The sequence below is a fragment of the Corapipo altera genome, unplaced genomic scaffold (genome assembly GCF_003945725.1).
Source record: "Corapipo altera isolate COAL_440 unplaced genomic scaffold, ASM394572v1 63, whole genome shotgun sequence".
NCBI classification, from domain to species: Eukaryota; Metazoa; Chordata; class Aves; order Passeriformes; family Pipridae; genus Corapipo; species Corapipo altera.
Window position 1 is genome coordinate 2,451,442 of NW_020884928.1, and position 15,563 is coordinate 2,467,004.

General features: G+C 35.8%; 1 protein-coding gene across 2 annotated transcripts in view; it reads left to right on the forward strand.

Annotated features, from left to right (window-relative positions):
• The window catches only part of NEBL (nebulette), a 251,586-nt gene that overhangs the window by 69,166 nt on the left and 166,857 nt on the right, over window positions 1-15,563 (forward strand). For both annotated transcript variants that reach the window (XM_027658660.1, XM_027658659.1), the window contains exon 3: window positions 4,069-4,153. In XM_027658660.1, coding sequence (XP_027514461.1) covers window positions 4,069-4,153 — 85 coding nt within the window. The remainder of the gene's footprint in view (window positions 1-4,068; window positions 4,154-15,563) is intronic.

The following is a 15,563-nucleotide window of genomic DNA, read 5'->3' on the forward strand; positions in this document are numbered from 1 at the left end:
GAGCAAGTTAATTTCAGTAGATGCTTGAATTTATCTCAATCTTTGAATATAACCTTTTCCAAAAGAGAGAAAGCTCAACCTTCATTCCATTCTCTCAGGACCTGAGGTGTTTTTTTTTTTTTTTGTTTGTTTGTTTGTTTGGTTGGTTGTTTTTTTTCTCCTTTTGTTGGTTTGAGAGCATGGAAAAGCTGATGAAAACTGTACAGCTAAACAAGTATTTGGGAAAATTTCTATGTTTAGTCATTGGAAAAGCTAGGAAGCTTTCAGGTACTTTCCTGAATTCTTGGAGATTTTACTAATACTCTTTCCAAATATCAAAAGTGAAGGAGTTTGCTCATAAGGAGCTGGAGATTGAGTTGTGGTTTGATTTATTAATCAAACTGTGCAGCTGAAGCAAGCAATACAGTAACCCACAGCAGAGACACCATACTGTGTATCCTGATTTGTTCTGGACCTTTTTGTATAGATCTTTATACAGGATTAATCCTAATAGCATTAGTGTGGTAAGACATATTGCTAAGAAGACTTAGACAACTAACAAAGACTTAAAACAAACAAAAAAATCCTTTGGACATTGCTATTAAATAGCTGACATGAGATCAATCTCTTTAACCAATTCCTGGCTCTTTCTCAGACATCATCTTGGACAAAAGGGAAACTGAGCAACGGATTACCAGGGACCACTGTCAACCTTTTGAATTAAAGGCTGTTGCCATCCAGTTACTCATCCTTATTCAGAACATGTTGACAAAACATGGTATAGCCCTAAAATGATAGTTAAAAAAGCAGATTTGTGAATTTTAACACTTGAGTTTCAACCTTCTATTTCAGTCAAAAGTATCCAATGGTACAATTATCTTAGTTTTTACATAATTTAGTATTTTAAATACTGATAATTATCCTGAAGACATGCTATCAGTAAGCTTAAAACAAATGTGGAAAGCTGAAGATAGGATTTAAATTTAACATTAGTCTTTTTAATGCATTTGAGGCAAGAATTTCCATAAATTAAAAGGGATGTATCTAAACCCATGTCTTTCTGGTTTGATATACCATGTGAGTGGTTTCATAAATCAGCTACAGTTAAAATGACAACCCATAGTAGAATGCACTGCTAATTTAATTTTGTTTAATGAGTCTTATTTTAATCACTGTAATACATTTTGGTAACTGGTTTATATGATCAGTTTAAAAGCTGATTTAAATTTCAACAGTTTTGTTCACTTGTCATGTGTATTGTTTACTTCCATTGTCAAGTATAAATACTTTTCATTGATCAAATCAGTTTACATAGTATTTTCAAGCATACTAAAGCAGTGCTTATTCAAGACTAAGCATACATTTTTTACTTGAAGTATGGAGCTAGTGCTTCTAAAATAAATAATGAACTCAGATACATTGGTTCTGAAGTGGTTTGCTTGGATTGTGGGCTTCTGAATACTAACTGTGCAAGAAAGCATTTCTTTTACAAATGATCAGAAGGGAGAGCTGGTGTATGATAGTGACAAAGTGTATGTCCCTGTGCTTCAGAATAGAGAGGTTTAATTTAGGAGCCTGGGTTTGTAGTTCTCTGCTGCTGTTGCTAACAGCGTCCCTGGGGTCTGTGGCTGAGACGCTTGCCTCAGCATTGTCCACTCATTTCACAAGGGGACCAGGCCAAAAAACCAATCTAAGCTGGCTCACACTCTGTGTTCTCAGTGTTAAAAAGGATGAACACAGGTGATTACTGTGATTTTAGCACCAGGGTCATGATATGTAACCATGGTGTAAAGCAGTGCTATGAATGTTTACAGAAATGCTTTCAGCATTCAACATGTGCATAATGTAATTTTTAACTGCATGTGTGACAGATGCAGTTTTTAGGGATATGGATTCTGTCATCAACAGGAATTATCCGTGGATATCTCATGCCTACTATGTGGAAGTCTGCAATGCTTTAAGGTGTGAATTATACACCATTGCTACAATCTTCCTTGGATACCAGCAATACCTAGCTGTGAGGTGGCTTGTTGCTTTCCCCATCTGTCCATTGCTGCTTTCCAAAAAGGGCTTATGACCATCCTTGTGGCCAGTCTGGCATTTGTTTTTTGCCTCTATGCAGAAGAAGGAAGGGTGAGATAGTGAAATAAAGAAATAAAGAAAAAAACGAGAAGCCCTTCTGGAAGTATTTCCTTGCCCCAAGGTAGACTTGGCTGTAACTCCAAAAGAATAGGCTGGAGGGTGTCATGCCTAGAAATTTTGTTTTCTAGTTTTCAGTGACATGAGCTCTCTGAGACAAGTGGCTGACATAATAGATTGGAAGGTATCTCACCATAAACTCGGGAGTGGCGTTATTTGTCCATCTGTTAGTATCCAACCTGGAATGATTCTTACACTTCTGTGAGGAAATCTTTCATCCATAAAAGTACTTACTTTTTGCTATTTCTGTGCAGTTATTTTTCCTTGGGAGCCTGAAATCTCTAGGTTGTCCTGTATTTCTCATCTCTTTTCCCTGTACAATGACACCATAAATGAGGGGATGTTCCACAACCTCTTGGTGCATGAGTCTACTCTGTTGTGCTATGATGTGGAAGTCTGGCAATGCAAATTGTCATCTGATGGGGGTGATCAGACCTAGAACAGTCTACTGCATGAAGTCCAGGCAACAGTTTTCATCAAGTATTGCTTTTGCATTTCTGAGAAGGAAACATTCATCTTTTGGCTAAAAACTGAAATCCTCCTTAATTTTTCATGAATGCTTTATTTTTTTCTGATAAACAATTTTTTACTGAAACCATGCACTTCATGGAAATAGAACTTATAAGCAGAAAACTTTCTAACAAAATACAATTCTGAATGAAAATATGTGTCATCTTTGCACAGAACAGAAATTTTATGATGAAGCTATAGCAACTGAACTAGTTACTGAAAGAACACATTAGAGATAGCTGGAGTTTGAACATGGAAGTGTTTAATGCTTCATATCCTCAATCTTCAGACACTTACTGCTTACTCCTTCTGTAGAAATTGTGCTGCAAATGTTACTGTGTCTGAAATGCTATGCCCGTTGTCTTATACTCTGAAATGTTGAAGGCACAAACGTGGTAGCTGGCAGACATGGGAAGCTGTGAATGGTAACTGAAGACATGAGTGCCTCACATGGTTGTAAGGTGAACATTTTGGTTTCACACAGAAGATAATGGAAAGTAATTAGTCAGTATCATACAAATATATCTATTTTGGGATGTGCTGTTTTGTTTTGTTATTTCCTTCTTTTTGTGGTCTTTAATTGAACTTCTTGTTTGACAGTAAAGTTGCAGGATAAATCCATGAAAATTAATAAATAGTGGTTCCGTAAATGAGTAAGGTTTGATTGCTACAGTTCACAGAATCACAGAATGACTGAGATTGGAAGATCACTCAAGGTCATCTATTCCAACCTCCCTGCTCGAGCAAGGGTCCCCTAAAGCACATTACCATAAAACGCCAAAGCAAATAATTGGAATATATTGTAAAGGTGTAAAATTTCAAATGGAAATAGAGATGCCTGAAAGATTGCAGTTCTGAGACACCACAGCCTTTGGTACTGGATATTAAAGTACTTTATTGACCTATTTACCATTAAAGCAATTGACTTTTCTCTACCCGGGAAGTACCTGCCTTGATCCTTCTGGTTTCTGCACTAATGGTTTTAAGACACTGTGGTACTATGTCTGTACTCTCTTATGTCACTTTGGTTTCTGTAAAACAATTCAGTTTTAATGGCTTTTAGTCTTTGTTCAGCGCTATACTAAGACAATGCAGTTAAACACAGTTTTGTTCACTCTATTGAAAACAAATTTTGTATGATTGGTCTTTGAAGTCAGTGGGTGGGATGAATGGGTGGGACAGACTCATTACAGGAACTTGTTCGTGTTGTTTCTGCAAAGCATGTCTGACACAATATTTCTAGAGTAAATACTTCTACTTCATAGCAAACAATGAAAGAATTCTGCAGCATTCTGTGGGACAGAGTACTGGGATGCATTTGACTTTCTAGCATGTGCAAATATTTACGGTTTGGCTTTGTGCTTCTTCTTCTTCTTCTAGACATTACCCAAAGCAGTCCTTCACTACAGTGGCTGATACACCAGAAAATCTTCGCCTGAAGCAACAAAGTGAATTGCAAAGTCAGGTAAATCAAATCTTTCTTTTATCTTGTTAATATTACACTGTCAGTCCACTTCTCTGTAGTTTTTCAAAGTACTATTAGTATTTCTTTGTGCATACATAGCAGCACTCCAATGTAATTTTAGAAAATATTTGTACATTGGTATAACACTGCAAAACTCAAGATTTTATTTCTGATCTCACTTATACTAGTTACTGTACTATTATGTCCATTGATATCACTGAAATCCTTCATTTTCAGCATGTTTGACATGTTATAGCTCAACCCAAAAAGGGTTCATTTGCCTCAGACAAACCATTGTTGTTAGCCTGCATTAAACTTAATCATAAAATAGCTGTGTGATTAATAAACAATGAATTTGTCATTAGCAAATATTTAGAAGCCTTTAATATTTGTCAACACTGAACTGACTGACTGATTATTTTATGGATGTGTTATATCTCTCATATCTATGAGTATTCTGTGATTCTATGTGATTCTGTGATATGTGAGGCAATCTGTAATCCAATTGGGATAAATACATTATCAATCCAAAGTTATATAAGTTAATAAGAAATATATTTAAATTAAAATGTAAAAAGAAAAGGGGGAAAAAAGAGAAGAAAATAGCAATGAAGACTTAGGTGATCCAAATACAATGTTTGCTAACTACCACAATATGAAGTTCTGGTTGATATTAATTCATTAATATCTGAAAATCCCTCGTCTCCTCCACTCTCCAGTATCACTTTTATATTGTTTGATTTTATGCAGCACTGGAAGTTGGCCTGGCTGTGTAAGGCAACTGATAACATTTGATTGCATTTTATTTTATGAAAGTTATGGTGTTTTTTATCTATTGTGTTTTAGTTGCAGTCTCTTATTATACATTGATAGCTATCATTGTCAATGCCATAAAAACCTGTAGCAGAAAACAGACAGTAGACAACAAGAGCTTTCTTGTTTGGGAACCTCTCTGGAGGTTAATGGGTAAAATCAAAGGAGTAGTAAAGAGAAATGGTAATCAGCATGATATACATTAAAAAAATTCTTTACCTTTTGCCATTACAGTTTTTGAATATAAAACTTAGATCTTATAATAAAATATATCTTATAATATAAAACTTAAGTCTTTCATGCTGAAATTCTGCCACCTAGAAAGAGGACAGTTCATGGACTGTACATCTCTTAACTTCAGTGGATTTCAGAGTGGAGTTTGCTTCATTTTCTTGTAGTTCAGTCGTTCTGTGTACCAGAGTTACCATTCTGCCATGAGGTTAAGAACTTCTAAACTGTACTTTTTTACAGACCTATTTAAAAGAATATAATTTTTGAGCCCACTATTTTTTTAGTGGTTTCACAGAAAATGTTGGGATTCAGGGGAAAGATAATAAATAAATAAATAAATAAATAAATAAATAAATAAATAATAAAATATTACTCTTCTTTCCAGAGGATATAGGAGAAATGGCTTTCCCTAACCTATCTAAAACATGCTTCCATGGCACTTTGGAAGCATAAGGAGACTTGTTCTGGTGTTGTTCTCTATTTGTAAACTGAGAACTTGTATTCTAGGACTGGATAAGCAGTATCAACAAGAAACTTGGAGTTAGCTTATGAATAAACTTACTGCAACTGTTCACAATGCACTGGCATAAAATTTGAGATAAGGATCTACTCAAAACTTGGAAATGGACAGAACATTTGTACAATGTGCCTTTTTCAGTATTATTAGTCAGCAAAAGATTTGCAGATCCAAATATAATTCTAAATTATAAGGGTAAAAATTGCCTACTTGGAAGAAAGACCATGATGTTTTTGATCATCATTTGCTTCCTTGTGGTTGATTCACATCTAGACTGTGTTAAGTAGCCTAGCCTGTCAATTATTCCAAGACTGAAATAAAGATTCCAGAAACTTTTCCTAATCCAATTTAAATCTTGTCATAAAATAGAACTGTAAATTCTGAATAGTTTCTGTAATACTTTGAAGAGTGTAAGGACAGAGAAATTGCAGTCCCGAATCAGTCCTATTGGCGATCTAGTCCATTGTCCTATCTTTTCAGGGAAAGTTGGAAGCCTCCCAGCTGAAACAAATACATGGGATATAAATTGATGTTGTTCAGGTTTCAGTGCTGTGCAATAGAAAAGAGTGTGTGCATGGTTCAAGAAAAGCCTTTCACATGAAACCAAACTTGGCTGGATAGAGTCACATTATTACTACCTTCCAGTCTTCATCAGAGCTGCTTAAGCCTCCTGCCAATGCAGTTGACAATTTGGGATTGAGCAAATTCTGTGTTAGGTAATGTAAAAAATCATGTTAACTTCTGAATAAGGATAAATGCTTTTCTACAGTAATAACTGCTTCCTAGTTTCTAAGTAAACATCTTTAATGCTTTTAGTTCTGAAGAGGCACAACCCTGTGTTTAACTGCAGGACTCCCAAGTGTTTTTTCAAAATCTGTAGCTTTAGAACTATTGTTTGTTTTGCTCAACAAAGCAGTAGGAATTGGCAAAGGAAACACCATTAAATATTTTATGAGTGTATGTGTTGTTTTTATTTTCATTTAAACAGCAATTGACAGCATTTTAAGTTGCAGTGCTGGGTCCTCTGTCAGGAATCCATTAAGGTCAGCATCAGGGTTTCATATTGACCAGGGTGTCATATTGACATAACATGACAAGAGCAAAACAAACAAAACCAAAATATTGTTTTCTTGATGAGTCAATAGAAAGTGCATAGCTTTATAAAACACTTGAAAAATTATGTTGTTAAGAAGTCAAAGGACAATATTTAAAAGCTTTCCAGAGAATGACCTTCTTCTGTATTATATTATTTCAGAGCTTTTCCCCACTTTAGCTTTTTGCTTCCATGTTCTTTCATTCAGCTCTGTAGTTGGAAGGAGATACAAATGCATTTTGGGAGAGGATGTAAGTTTGATTACATCAAGTTTGATTACATACCAGTGTGTCTCCTGACAGAAGAAAGATGAGTTTTAAGGTCTTCCATCATCTAAATAAAGAGACAGAGATCCAGCGTCTCAAACAAGATTTTTCTTTATGCCTCTCTGATGAAAGGTCCCTGTCTCTGTGGGGTATTAGTTCATTCTCTTACTCCATTAGCATAGAATGGATAGTTTCTATATGCACTTGCCTCTCCTAGATGAACTCAAATACAGAAGTTAGTGATATGCTCATCTCAGCTATGTTTACTTGGGAATTTCCTCCGTGTACCTTAGCTACTGATCTCTCTAACTTTAAAACAGTGTAAATTGCTCCATGGCCTTTAGTTCTCATCTGTGGCAATGCTGTGTACATCAAAAGCAGCAATTCCAGTTGAACTTGCAGAAAGAAACAGAGACGTTCTGCAGCAGTTCTTGGCAGGAAGAATATTGAAGTGTCAGATCAAAGGGAGGGTTGATGTTTAAGGTGTGTTCTTGTACTCCAGCACTTTCTGAGGAAATGTACTTTCTGTTAAGTCTTGGGAACTTTATACAAAATGATGAGTATTGTCCTTCTACCTTCTTGTCCTAGTCTCTGGTGACACACCCTGAGGCTGCTGTCCTTGGAAACTGTTAGTGCTTCTTTTCATATGGGAGAAAATAATTTTCTTGTACTTACAGAAACTTGGATAACTGAAAGTGTATATGGGATGTTTTTCTGAAGGAAGAAACATCCTTGCATTTTTTTTTGTTAAACAGAGTTAATAAAATGTTGTTTTTTAAGAAGTACCATAATTTCTTAGGAGACATACCCAACTGAATCAGGATAGTATCCTAATAATCTTATATTTTAAGAGTCCTTACTTTCTTAGGAAATCCTTGTGTTTGTATCTTTATCTACCAACTTTCGCAAGGATAATTATGGTATTGAGCATTTGGAAGAGAGTAATCCTCAGAAAAGGGAAAAAAAATCCTTATGATCAGATGTTTGCATCTAGGATGACCATACTCCTCTTTGTTCAGGTTGAAGAACAGACTGACTCTGCTTAGCAGTTCCCTGTGAAAGTGCAAGAGATGACTGGTATAAACTGAAATACAGAACATCGTGTTTATACCTAGGGAAAAAGATTTCCAGTGTGAAGATGACTGAATACTGGCAGAGGTTGCCCAGAGAGATTGTGGAGTGACCATTTTTGCAGATTTTCAGAAGGGGACTGGGCACAGTCCTGAGCAATCTGCTGTGGTTGACTGTGTTTTGAGTAGGCCGATGCACGGGACAATCTCCAGAGTTCCCTTGCAACTTCATCTGTTTTCAGATTTAGTGCCTGGTCTTTGTCCCGTCCTTTCTCAGGTTCCTCTTGACCATTTCTCTCATCTTCTTTCCTTCTTTTCTTTGCTTCTCTGTTCCAAAAATATGTGTTAGCAAACTTCCAGTCAGATTCTTCTTATTAGCTGTTTTTCTTGATTTGGTAAAGAAGCTTTTTCATTTTATATGTGCTTCTTTTGTGAAGTCTTTGGAATTAACTGCCACAGTGAATGCTATAGGAGAACAGAATACCGGATGGATTACTAAAGCAGACATTTGATGGATTTCGTGGGGTACCCTGAGTGAGCTCATTGGAGAAGTCATGGAGAAAACAGTCCTTGGATCTAGAGGCAGAGATAAAAAATACCCTCTTTCAGCTGAGAGAAGGAGGAAGAAATATGAGATAGCAAGCAGAGAGACCTTGTTATAGCTTTATGGGTGATTTTGTAAGATTTTGTAAGAAGACTCTGGTCTGCAATTTAAAGATGGGACTTTTCCAGATAGCCATCAGGCAGTGATTATTTATATACTCCTCTCTCCAGTTCTGAGGATCTGAACCCAATCCACTGTATGTGTCTGAACAGAGGGGTGAGAGAACAAGAAGAATGCAGGCTTTTAAGGCATCTTCTTGCTATTACTTTTGAGTGACAAGTCCTGGAATAGTTGTTTAGGTTTGTGCATTAAAATAAACCCAGACTGCCTGCAGAAAGCTCTGCCCTCCTTCCCTGCAAGCCCCTTCACAGTACCATTTTGTAAATCATGCTCACCTACTAAATGTGATTTTTTTTTTCAACTCCTTGTTTGTTCCTTCTTCCCCTCTGAAGACTATTTAAATGTGTTTTATCTGCATGAGTCAAAGGCATAAAAATCATTCTTGATGTGAATAATACAAAGCTTGGGAGGACTGCATGAGGCAGAATGAATTTCAGTCTTCTGGGGAAAAGATTGTCACCTCTTCTGATTTTTATCTCACTGAGTATGTGAGGGATTCTTTCTACATGCTATTTGCACTGGAGTGGCCCCTGTTACTGTGGTGCCATATATCTACACTGTTTCTGGTTGTGTTTTTTTTTTTTTTTTCCCACTCTGCATTTACTTAGGCTGTAAGGTTCAGGATGTGACATAGTGCTTTTTCTCCTTTCCTGTCTGCTACTCTTTGCTGTCATAGATGCTGAACCAGCATGTGGAGATAAGCACATTGTAACCCTGTGGTCAGGAGGCACCAGAACATGAAGCAAAGACAGCAAACAGTGTGTAGTACTGTAATAGTAGGTAAACAGATTGTGCAGCAGAGAGGGAGTTTCTCTGTGGAATAGATTTTTGTGTTACTGACACATTTCTGGCACTCTAAAATTCTTTGATTTCACCAGTGGAAATACAAATCTTCTACTGGGGTATAAGATATAATTATGATTATGGGCTACTTTTTGAAAGAGAAGGGCGCTTTGCTTTAGCTTTAAGTTTTTATGACTAAGTGTTAAATCTGATTCCTGGTACTGACTGCATATCCTAATTTTTGTTATATTTTTTTTAATCTAATATCATTGATCTGATTAATTAAACAGATTTTTAAACTAACTTCTAATGGTAATGTACTGGTCAGTGTAGGAAATACCTTTTTTAAAGGGTTTGGGATAGTAGTATTTTTTGTTTGTTTGTTTATAAAAAGGACTATTTTTCTTATGATGTCAGCTGTGTTTTCCCCTGTTTTATTTTTGCATCACTTCATACCTTGATAATCAGTAAGTTAAGCTGTGTACATAAAAGCAGTACTTTCTTTTTCGTTTTTTCTGAACCTATGTTATTATGCATATCTGCATTTATACCTAAGGAAAAAATTACAGGTTTCAGTGCCTGAGCAAAACAACTGCTTCAGACTGTTCTCTTTGTACTGTTTCCTCCTTTATATGAAAAATAATCTGCAATGATGATGATGGAAGGAGCACATTTCAAAGAAACATTCAGAAGAAACTTAAGACATACTTTCAGATGAGCATCTATGGAAAATAATAACCTATCTAACTTCAGCTTTTTGCTGTTGGTTTGATGACACAAGAGTAAAAGTGTCAGCAATTTTTTCTTGACATTAGTGCTTGTCCTGTTGTTAATATGCATAGAAATATGAAAACCTGATGTAATTTGATAGGGGAAAACCAGAACAGAACTACATTTAAGGATGCACAATAATATCTGCCAAGTTTTAGAAGCAAGCAGCTCAAGCAGTTCCTGCTGGGTAAAAAAATAGGAAGACTATAAAAATCATCTCTTCCAGTGCCAAGAATGAGAAGTAAGATGCAAAATATATTAATATAATAATATTAATTTTTTCTAGGATATGTTGATGAGGAAAAAAAATAGTATATTTTCTTTCATATGTCTATTTCAAATGCACATAATGTTTAACTGTAAAAAGTGAAGGGATAATACATTTACATGAAGTATAGATAATTTTTGTGGTAGGATAAGGGCAAAGTGGTTGTGATTATTAAACAGAGTACTTACAGAGCAAACCCATTTTTACAGAATTTCTTAAGACATTGGATCAATGTGCCGCAAGTAGGACATCCTTAACAGAAAATCTTAGAATCAATAAAATGAAAAGTGATTCACACTACTTTAACTTGTACAGTCAGAAGTAACAGCAAGGAGACAAAAGAGAGCCACAGAATTCATAGCTGTTATTTGTAAGTTGATTTGTGGAATTCTTAACTGCATAAGCACTATTATTGAAATATCTTTAACTTTTTAGATGAACAATTAATAAAAACAATAACTTAAAAATTGAGATATTATCAGAATTTCTATGATGTAAAATATTCACTGAATATTATAATATTTAAAAAAGTGTCCTTTTTTTCTGGTTGAGGAAGGAATGGAGAACATGCATGCTCTTTTTCATGTCAAGTTTCTCTTCAGATTCTCTTGAGCTTCTTTCTGATTTTTATTTTTGGAACTAGAAATTTTTTATATGGTTGCTCTGTATTGTAGGTAATTGTATGCTGCAATTCTTGTTAGGTAGGTTTTTGTTGCATTACTGCACAACATTTAGATCTACGTGCAGGAAAAACGCATTCAGTTTTAGAGAATTTAAAATAAAGACTGAAAACAGAACAATTGTCATAATACGTGAGGCATCCAGAAAGAAACTGCACTCGCATGCTGAGGACATATCTGTACTATTTGAGTACAAGAGGGCAAGGAACAAGTTCCTGATCCCAAAGACAAATAGTGTGTACTGGCTCATGTCCATACTGTGTACGGCTTCTCCCCCTATAATGAATATGTATTTTTTTCCAGTTCATAGTTTTTAATATGGTGTGAGGGCTGCATACCAGCCCATCAGAGTGGCATTTGTGAAGCATGAAACAGCATCTGTGAAACATGATGGCATGTGGGGAGTTTATGGGGTCAGTGTCCTCTTGGCTATGTGCAGTGACTGGTTAGGTCGAAAGGAGCAAAACCAGTGCAGGCATGTCTTTGATGTCCTTTCAGAAGTGCTCCCTCCACTGGAGCAGACACTGAGCTGGTCTTGCTTTGGGGATGGTTGTATAGTACACACCCAGCAGTGTGGGGTATTGAGGTTGTCAGTATTGAGTTCATTGCCTTGCCCTCTCCTATTTAGCAGAGTATTTGTACTGGGAAAGTCTGTCAAAGCCAGAAAATGAGATCACATCACTCTTTCTTTCCTTTCTGGGCTTCAGATCTGCATCTTTCAGACTGCCACATTCGATCAAAAGGGGTCCATGTACTCCAACTTCCTGTTGCTGACACTGACTTTTTTTCACAAGCCACTTTGTACTTACTCTGATCAGCAAGAGGAAACTTGACTTGATAGGTGACTGGTCTGATCCAGTGTGGAGTATTGGCAATGCCATCATAGAAAGGAAGGATAGCTAAGGAGCTTGCCTTTACTTATTCACTTTGGGATATCAAAAATGAAATTTTCAGGAATATGGTTTTAGTCAACACACTGAATTAGGAGAATTTATTTTATTTTATTGATGTTGCTAGTGTCTTCCTCCAGGAAGTTCTTACTCTTTGCCTTAGACTTCCATTTGTGTAATGGTGGGGATAAATGATCTCTTTCTTCCCCCACCAAATTGTAGTGGCTGGCATATTTGATAACTTGAAAGTGGCATGTGAGTATTTTTGTTAATGTCCTTTCATCCAAAGTAACAATTCAACATTTTTTTTTCCAATGTGAGATTATAACAATGAATTCTTTGTACATCAAAGCACTGGATTAATCCATTTGGCATTTCACATTGTGACAATTAATGGTTGTCATTTAGTTCCTCATTTTAAGCTCGTATCTTTTCAGAAGTACTGACCTGTTTCGTACTAAGGAATGAAGCTAGTCATCCATCTTGTTATAATGAAACCAATTTTTGTTCATCTGTGGTAATTTTTTAACAAATTTTCGAGGTTCTGAACAGAGAATTTCTAGAGGCAATGTTAATTTTTCTTGTAATTTTTTTCTTTTCCTTATTCTCATGGCCTTACATGATGAAAGAGTAAGATAAATGACTGTATTTCTCCTAATTCTGCTGGTTCTCTGAAAATATTTTTAATTTGGATCTTTTCCCTTTTTTTCCATTTTATTCTACAATGTTGAGCCACTTTTACTCTTTAGACATTAGGTTTTTTTTCCTACTGATGCTACAAACTCAATATGTCACAAAGAATTTCTTCACTGAAAGGGTGGTTAAGCACTGGAGTGGGCTGCCTAGGGTTATGGTGGAATCACCATCCCTGAAAGTGTTCAGAAAACAACTGGATGTGGCACTTAGTGCTGTGGTTTGGTAGACGTGGTGTTCAGTCAAAAGTTGGACTCTGTGATCTTGGAGGTGTTTTCCAACCTTAGTGATTCTATGATTCTGCATCAGTTTTTGTTGTTCAAGGAATTATTGAGAGGGATGATTGCTCACAGTGTTGTATTGATTGTCAGATATCAAAAGTGCCCTTTCAAAGAAGAAAGCAAACTGAAAGTTTTAACATATATTTAAGTTTACCAATAGATTGAGAGATCAAATCCTTCTCTAACATACGTCTGGAAATTGCCTCAGATCCATTTTTAGTTTGGCCGATAGTTGAATATTTTTTCCGATAAACTTGTTACATGTTTGTAATGTGAAAGGAGTGTAGAATTAGAGAACAGAATTTTCATGAACGTGATTATATTTATTTTTATTTGATGCAGTTATTTTTTTCATAGAATGCATGCAGTCTTTAGATATCTGTTGAAGAAAAAAAAAGGAAAATATTGACTTACCTACAGGTTTCTCCCATGTGATTACCTGTAAGTCTGCTTTCAAAGAGCTTTTATAAGTATGCATTTTGTTTATCAGTTACTTGCATCTGCTAAAGAATTTAAAATTGTTAAAGATGTCTATATAACAGTTGAAAGTGCCTGGATTTCTTTACCTCTTTGGCTTTTTTTTCCAAATGTAACAAAAAGTCTATCCAGATGCATATTTTTACTTTGTATAAAACAGCTGTTCCCATTGTGTGCATTGACAACTGAGTAGTACCCTTTAAATCCATTATTAATTCTGTTTTCAGTCAGCATTTGTTCTGGAGGTGGCCTTAACAAAATGACCAGCAAAGCTGCTTAATAGGAGAAATCCAAGCACAGTGAGAGTGTCACATTCTCTTAATTGAAAGTCTTACAAAGCAGAAGCTTTAAACAAATGAAATGGCAAAAAGAGCTTTAGCCTTAGCAGAGAAATTAAAAAATGAATAAACAAAATCTCTGTCATTCCCCGTGTTTCCCAACAAAATGTGTATGCTGGCTTCTGGGTTTTGAATAGCTGCAGAAAAGCTTTGTCTGCTCCAGCAAGAGGTACTTTTTGCACTTTGAAGCTTTGAGGATGTTTCTCTCTGCCTGTCTCTCTTTGAGTTTGTTTTTCAGTTCTTGATAGTTTCTGACCTGTCTGTAGCCTGAGCTGTCTGCTCTTGGTGCAAAGAGCACTTGTAGTATGCTGAGTGTGACTGTGAGGAGAAAGGAGAAACCAGCCTTGGCTTGCCTGGTGTTGCAAGGCCAAAACAACACATGAATCTGAAATTGCATGGTATTAGGCCTTTCAGAGTGTTTGGATGAAGAAGAAAGGCAGGAGGGATCCTGGGCAATCCTACCCCTTGACCCCAATAAAAGACCATGAGCGTTTGTCAGCATTTTAGTTGGTCATTTTCCTGATGCTTAGGTGACTTATTGATGGGGCTCTTTTAGATCCAAGAAATATATTGTCCTCCTGATTTATTTTTAGACGGTGCAGCGACCATTCAGAGTTCAATGATTTCTTGTAACTGCTGCCTCGCAGGATGGATTGAGGTCTATTCAGGGTGATAGTTTGTCAGGTAGTGCTATGCTAGCAGGAGATTATGTTGATGGGCTTTCAAGTGAAAGGATCAGGAAAAAAAGAGAAAGGAAAAAAAAGTAGGATTAGTATAATGTTTAACCTTGCCTGAAATAAAGCAAGTGGAAGAAAATACTAAATGCTTTAATTGCACAAAATGTTAGAGCTTTGAAGGTATTTGGTGGAAACATTTTTTTGGGAGCAAAAATTTGACATTAGAATCTGTCTGGTGCACAGTTTTATTTTTTTCCAGTAGGTCATTAAACTGTAAATTTTGAAAGACAAAATACATAAGCTGTTTTAATTAAAAAAAAAAAAGGCAAAAAAGTCTTTTTGCTTATTGCTAGCAATTACCAAATTTTAAATGCTTCATATTTATATAAACTTACAGTTCAGTTTTATTTAAAAGGTACTAATTTCTCTATAAATATATCTACATTTAACATGTTATTTTTTAATATCTTATAAATTTAAAATAGTTGAATTTCACTTTAATGCAAATAATTTTACTGGGTAAAATCAAGCATAAATTTCTTGTTTTAAAAATTTTTCAGGAAATGTAGATAAATTGCTTTAAACTTCAGGAAGTGCAAATGTGAATGGAGCTTATATATTGAGCTGTGCTCATTTTTGCAACATAACTTTTAAAATAGTTTAATAAATGAATTGTTGATATAAACTTAAATGTGGAAGCATGATCAGAAGAATGGTCCAAGTTGTTCAGTTCTGTTAAGAAGGGAGTAAGAGAGAGAAGTGCGTTGAGGACGGGGTGCTCCAGTGCTCAGGTGATAAGGCTGGAATGCAAGCACCCATCACAGAGCCAGGCTGGGCA